At 42.1% G+C, this 6,435-nt stretch overlaps 1 protein-coding gene across 2 annotated transcripts in view; it reads left to right on the top strand.

Moving 5' to 3' along the window:
• The first annotated feature begins 6,000 nt into the window (after positions 1-6,000).
• The window catches only part of Cog3 (component of oligomeric golgi complex 3), a 53,387-nt gene continuing 52,952 nt past the window's right edge, over positions 6,001-6,435 (top strand). For both annotated transcript variants that reach the window (XR_003302927.2, XM_026411963.2), the window contains exon 1: positions 6,001-6,281. Coding sequence is in view for 1 of the 2 variants with exons in the window: in XM_026411963.2 (XP_026267748.2) it covers positions 6,111-6,281 (171 nt within the window). In the remaining variant the exon portion in view is untranslated. The remainder of the gene's footprint in view (positions 6,282-6,435) is intronic.

The raw sequence follows: 6,435 nt of genomic DNA, 5'->3' as shown, positions 1-6,435 counted from the left end.
ACCCATAATAATAATCCTTTTCCAATACACAATCTCAAAATAATGACATTGTCCCACCTTCTTCTACTTGCTCTACCAATTCTCTCCTAGAGGAAAAGTACTCAAAAAAATTTGCTGTGAATCTTTTTAGACTTTTTTTTGTGTGTGTGGAAGTGTATGTTTTGAACCAAAAATGAGATTACATTCACATTGTTCACGCCCTTTCTTAATTCCACAATATATAGTGAACTTTCTTCCATGTCAGTATTTACAAATCTTCATTCTCCCCTCCCTTTCAGTTTTATTGAGATGTAATCGAAGTATACTGTACATGTGTATAATGGACTTTATCCATATTTAAAGTGTACACTTGGATCAAGTTTTGGAATATGTGTATCCTTGTAACACCCTCACCACATCAAGCTCACATTTCCATTACTTCTGCAAATTTCCTCATGTCCCTAGTTAATTTGCAGATTAGTAGAAGCAGAACCCACATCATACTTTTCTCCTTCTCCTCTTCCTCCTCCTCCTCCTCCTCCTCCTCCTCCTCCTCCATAGTTCTGGGGATGGAGCTCAGAGCTTTGCACATCTTCTTGCATCTTTGTTCCCTTTAATGATTACAAAGTATGGGATCTGTGCAGATTAAAAGAACTGTAAGTTCTTGGCTGCTCCTCTCATTGAGAGGTGGAGTGAATTTCCCTCCCTTGAATCTGGGCCACCTTAGTGACTTACTTGACAATGAGCGCAAGTGACCTCCTGTCAATGTCAAAAGAAGCCTCTGGGATCTCTTTGAACTCTGAGCCATTTAAGTCCAAATATCTTGAGGTCTTCATGCTGGAGGGAGCAAGTGGAGAGAGGCCCAGAGACCACTTGGAGATGTGGAGACTGTCGGTCACTCCTCAATGGTTAGGTCTTCTAGCCACTTCAGTCACGCAAGCTATGGCTCTAGACACTGTGAGCACAGACAGGTCTTTCTCAATGTGCCCTTTGGAGATTCCTGACCCACAAAATCATGAAGGGTAATCGTAAAGTGGTGTCTGCTTTAGAACGTGATTTTTTTTTTTTTTTCCTGGTGGTACTGGGGATTGAACTCAGGAGTATTCTACCACCGAGAAACATCCCCAGCCCTTTTAATTTTGTCTTAAAACAGGTTTTTGCTAAGTTGCCCAGGCTGGCCTTGAACTTGAAATTTGAACTCCTGTCTTAGCCTCTAGAATAGCTAGGATTACAGGCGTCTGCTACCATGCTTGGTTTGAGTTTGTTTTTATGTAGCAATTGAGAATAGAAAATAAAAATAAAACCTCTTTCCCTGTTGATAAATATTTAGGTTATGTCCAATTTTTCCCAATAACAAAGTATCCTGTGTGTATACGTTCTCCTCCTCCTCCTCCTCCTCCTCCTCCTCCTCCTCCTCCTCCTCCTCCTCCTCCTCCTCCTCTTCTTTTTCAAAAAATACATGAGATTTCTCTAAGATACATTCTCAGAGATAGAATCGCAGGATCAAATGGCTCTGCTCTTTTACTCCCTCTCTCTGTCCATTTCTCGAGTCTCTGATTTGACAGATGTCGGCAAATTTCCTTTTTCAAAGGGCATTTCAATACCCACATAAAATAAAATAGGATTCTTTCCCATTTACCCTCCCCTAACTCTTGAATAATTCCCTTAATCTCCCTGTTTTTAATTTGTTTATCTCTAGATGGAAGATGGCAACCCCTGCCCTGCCTACTTATAGTTATGATCAAGAGACCAAAAGTGAAATCTGGGAACCAGGTGCCATGGTGCACGCCTGTAATCCCAGCTACTAGCGAGGCTGAGGCAGGGAGGATTACAAGATGCAGGCCAGCCTGGGCAACTTAGCAAGGCTCCATCTCAAAATAAAAAGGGCTGGAGATATAGTTTAGTGGTAAAGAGCCCCCAGGCTCAATACCCCAGTATCAAAACAACAACAACAAAAATCTGAATAAGATCTTAGAAACAAGAAGTTGTCCACAATAATGGGGGGTCACTTTTTTGTTTGTTTTTACATTTTTTAGTCAGTTCTCCTTTTCTTTGTTGTTTTCTCTCCCCCTCTCCTTTCCTCTTCTTCTTCCTGCTGATAAGGGGACCTCCATCATATGGGGACGAGACTGCTCCGACTTCATTTTTTCCTCTCCTGAAGATGGTCCATGTAATATTTTCTTCTCATTCTCTCTCTCTCTCACACACACATCATGAATATATATGTGTACCTTGTACTTATGGACATAGGCAATAGAAGTTTTATTGTATCAATTCCCATGATTTATTGAAACAATTACCAACACTTGAATAAGGATATTATAAGAATTGTAGTAGGAAATTAACACTTTAATTGTATCTGTTATAGTGTCCAGTGATTCAGGGAAAAGCTCATCACCACCTACAATAATGACATACGAAGAAGAAATTTGATTTGTATAACTCGCTTGCTAGATGTTGACAAATTTCCTTCTTTAAAGGACATTTCAACATCCACATAAAGTAAAATAAAATACAAGAGGACTCTTTCCCCTTCACTTCCCTGGTATAACAGTGAATCCATTATAGGTAATTTTTATTTTGGGGGTGGGAGAGACTAGACAATGTTTATCCATACAGAAAAGACATAGAGTCTGGCAGAGGGTGAACCACCGTATGTGGTAAGCCACATTTTCCACTACATATTGAGCAGCACCATATTGTTTAAATGTCTGTACTTCTATGCTAATATTCTACAGAATAAAAATACCCCATAAAACCTGATGTCTCTGTTTCATTGTCTCCCCTTCTCCTCTCTGCAGAGCCAGCTGGTGACTGGTGGATCCTCCAGGCCCTGCTGCCCTCCCTTGGCTTCCGCAATTCCACAGTTCACAAATAGACCAGGCATCACTGTGCTCCTGTCTGCCTTCCTCTCCCCTCAAGTGACTGCAAAGCAGCTGAGTAGAGCTCCATCTAGCCTTGGCCCAAGTCTTTTCCTAGGTATCAGTGGATATCTGCACTGTCCACTCTTAGCCTCATGAAAACACAAGTTGAAAAACTTTTTAATAGAACTAAAAATAATGTTTAGATCGAAATACAGTGATCATGGATTTAGGAAAATCTGCAGTAGAAACACATTGTGAGACTCCAGCACAGTGGTATATGCCTATAATCCCAGCAACTCAGGAGGCTGAGACAGGAGGATCATAAGTTCGAGGCCAGCCTTGGCAATTTAGGGAGACCCTCTGCAACTTAGTGAGATTCTGTCTCAAAATAAAAAAGACAGGAGGTGGTGCTCAGTGATTAAGCACTCCTGGATTCAATCCCCAGTACCAAAACAAACAAACAAACAAACAAAACAAAACCTCTCCAAACAAAAATCACATTGTAAAAATGCTTATATTTGGCACTTGAAAGATAATATCTGGGGTATTGTCTCTACAGAATTCAATCTTATATCTGAGATTGTAGAGATTAGCCTACCTGGAAGAAAAGAGAGTGAGTTTTAGGCATTTAGACAAATAGAGCCACATGTCTGTAAATATCTATAAGAGGACTTTCTTTAGGAAGTGGTAGTGGATTAATGTGCTAGAGAAATAGTGTTTTGAAGCTGGGTTGAATGATTTAAAAGGAAACTCAGTGGCAAGTACCTGTAGTCCCAGCTACCTGGAAGTTTGAGGCAGGAAGACTGAAACCATCCTCCAAACAAATAAAACAAAAACTAACAATTTATCTTAAATGTCCTCCCAGAAGGCTCATGTTTTGAAGCCTTGTTCCCCAGGAAGATGCTCTTGGAAGTGTTACAGTTCGGATCTGAAAGTTCCCCATAGACCATGGGCTGATGGCTTGGTCACCAGTCTGTGGTGCCATTTGGAGGTGGAGCCTTGTGAAAGGAGGTGAGGTCACTGGGGCATGCCCTTCAAGGAGACAGCTGGACCTGGGCACTTTGATTTCTTTCTCTCCCTCCTTCCTTTCTGCCAAGTACTTCTGCCGAGATGTGCCTGCCGCCTTGCAATAGGCCCAAGGCCAATACGGGCCAAGAAATCATGGATTGAAATCTCAGAAACATGACCCATAATAAATAATTTCTCCTTTTAAGTTGCTTATCTCAGGTATTTTGTCACAGCAACGGCAATTTGACTAAGGAGTTTCTGCAAACTTTAAGAGTTTGGGCATAGTGGGAGGTCTTTAGGTCATTGGGGTGTGACCTTGAAGGGGATAGTGGGATCCTGGCCTCTTCTTCTTCATTCTTTTGCTTCCTAGCCATGAAGCGAGTGGTTTTTCTTTGTCATGTGCTCCCTCCATGATGTGTTTCTTCACTAAAGCAGCCAAGCCAAGTAATCATGGGCTGAAACCTCTGAAACTGAGTCAGAATAAAACTTTTCTCTTTGTAAGTTAATTATCTCTGGAATTTAATATAGTAATGGAAAGTTGATTAACATACTTATTCTCGAGTGTAAAAGTCAATGTGTGTGCATACACACACACACACACACACACACACACAAGAAACAAAGAAAAAAGAACCATCTGTTAATGCTTTGGGAGTGTTCACTTTGGTTAATAGGACCACACACTATTTCATTTGTCTTAATTATAACCCAGTCATTTTTCTCCAAGAAGATAAACGTTTTCTACAACAGGAAATTTTTGAAGAGAATTTTAGACTTTAGAGAAGTTGCAAAACTTGTACAGGGAGCTCAGGTATGCCCTTCCCACAGCTCCCCCTAATGTTATCATCTTACCTAACCATGGATATAATTAAAGACATGAAATTAACACTGGGACAATACTATTACCTAACTACAGACCTTATTTGAATTTCTGTATTTTGCAATTTATTTTCACCACAATTTTCCTTTTTCTGCCCCAGGATCCAATCCAGGATTCCACATTGTATTGGGATGCCTCCCCAGTCTCCTCCATTATCTAACAACAGTTCCTTGTCTTTCCTGGTCTTTCATGACCTTTGGAAGAATACTGATCAATATTTTGTAGGATGTCCTTCAATTTGAATTCATCGGATGTTTTTCATGAGTAAAATAAGTTTTTCCCATTTTTGGTAGGAATGCCACAGAAGGTATACCATGCTTTCAAATTGTTATGTCAAGGAGTTTTATGATGATGTTGACTTAGATTACATGGTTAAGGTGGTTTACCAGGTTTCTTCCCTCTGAAGTTACTGTTCCCCTTGCTCTTAATACACACTTGGCAATATCATTTGGGTGTTTGCAAATTTCCATTTATCCTCAAACTTTTGATGACTCATTTTAATATCCATTCGTCTATTTTGTCTGCTACAATTATTATTTTGATGTCCTAATGATGATTTTTCTATTTCTCTAATTTTTTTTATGTTTATTGATTTGGAATTCTTCTCTAAGAGAGAAGGTTGTCTCTTCCCTGTTTTTATATCAGTATAGACAAAAGGGTAATTATTTTATTATATAGATTACAATCCTATACTATCATCATTTATTTTGTGGCTCAAATCTCTGCAATGACTTAGTGGCAGAATAATATACCCTTTACATGTCTTTCCATTACTATCATAAATTCCTGAGATAACCAACTTATACAGAGAGAAGGTTTAACACACATACACACAATTTTTTTTGTGTGTTTCCATAAATTGGTTTTTTTAAACAGGGATATTACTGGATGTTGGAAAAGTTGCTGTTATTGGTTTTGATCTAAGTGGCAGAAACACCAACATGAAAAAATCTCACTAAGCTCCCAGACTACTCAGCTGTGAGAAGAAAGGCACTAGATGCTGGAGTTCACCAAGACTCTGGCGGGCGAGGTGACTTAGGGCAGTTGTCCATAATTTTAACAATACGTAACAATAAAGTTACTGATGTTAAAGAAAACACTTCCGGTAGGGGCATTTCTATTTCCGTCAGAACCTTTCTCCTTCACTCTCTTCTACTTCCAAACCGGAAATATTTGTACCCCCGTTTAAAGCCACGTCTGTCCTGGTTTCTGTCCCGCCCACACGCTATGGAAGAACTTCCGGGGTCAGGGTATTCCGTCCCGCCCCGCCCCGCCACCGCTGTGGTGCTGGAAGCTCGGGTTCTCCCGGAAGTTGTCCTGGCCTCTCTTTGGGGGTCCCCTCCACGCCACTGCTGCTGAGGGCCGCCGGGGCCGCGGCGATGGCGGAGGCGGCGCTGTTGCTGTCGGAGACGGCGGCTGAGCGGGACGCTCGGGAGAAGCTGGCTCTGTGGGATCGGAGACCCGACACGACGGCGCCGCTGACCGACCGGCAGACGGACTCGGTGTTGGAGTTGAAGGCGGCGACGGAAAACCTGCCGGTGCCGGCCGAGGTGAGGTGACGGGCGAAACGGGCAGAGGGACTCCTCGGGCGCCCCGGCGCCACCCCAGCCTCACCAGCGTTTTTCCCGGGTGTCTGTCCACTCCTCCCGGGCCACGGTGGCGGATCCGGTGGGAGGGGCCTCGCAGGTCCCCCGGTTGTCAGCC

Source organism: Urocitellus parryii, chromosome 2, assembly GCF_045843805.1.
Source record: "Urocitellus parryii isolate mUroPar1 chromosome 2, mUroPar1.hap1, whole genome shotgun sequence".
In the NCBI taxonomy this organism is placed as follows: domain Eukaryota; kingdom Metazoa; phylum Chordata; class Mammalia; order Rodentia; family Sciuridae; genus Urocitellus; species Urocitellus parryii.
This window is presented reverse-complemented; position numbering and strand designations above follow the sequence as displayed.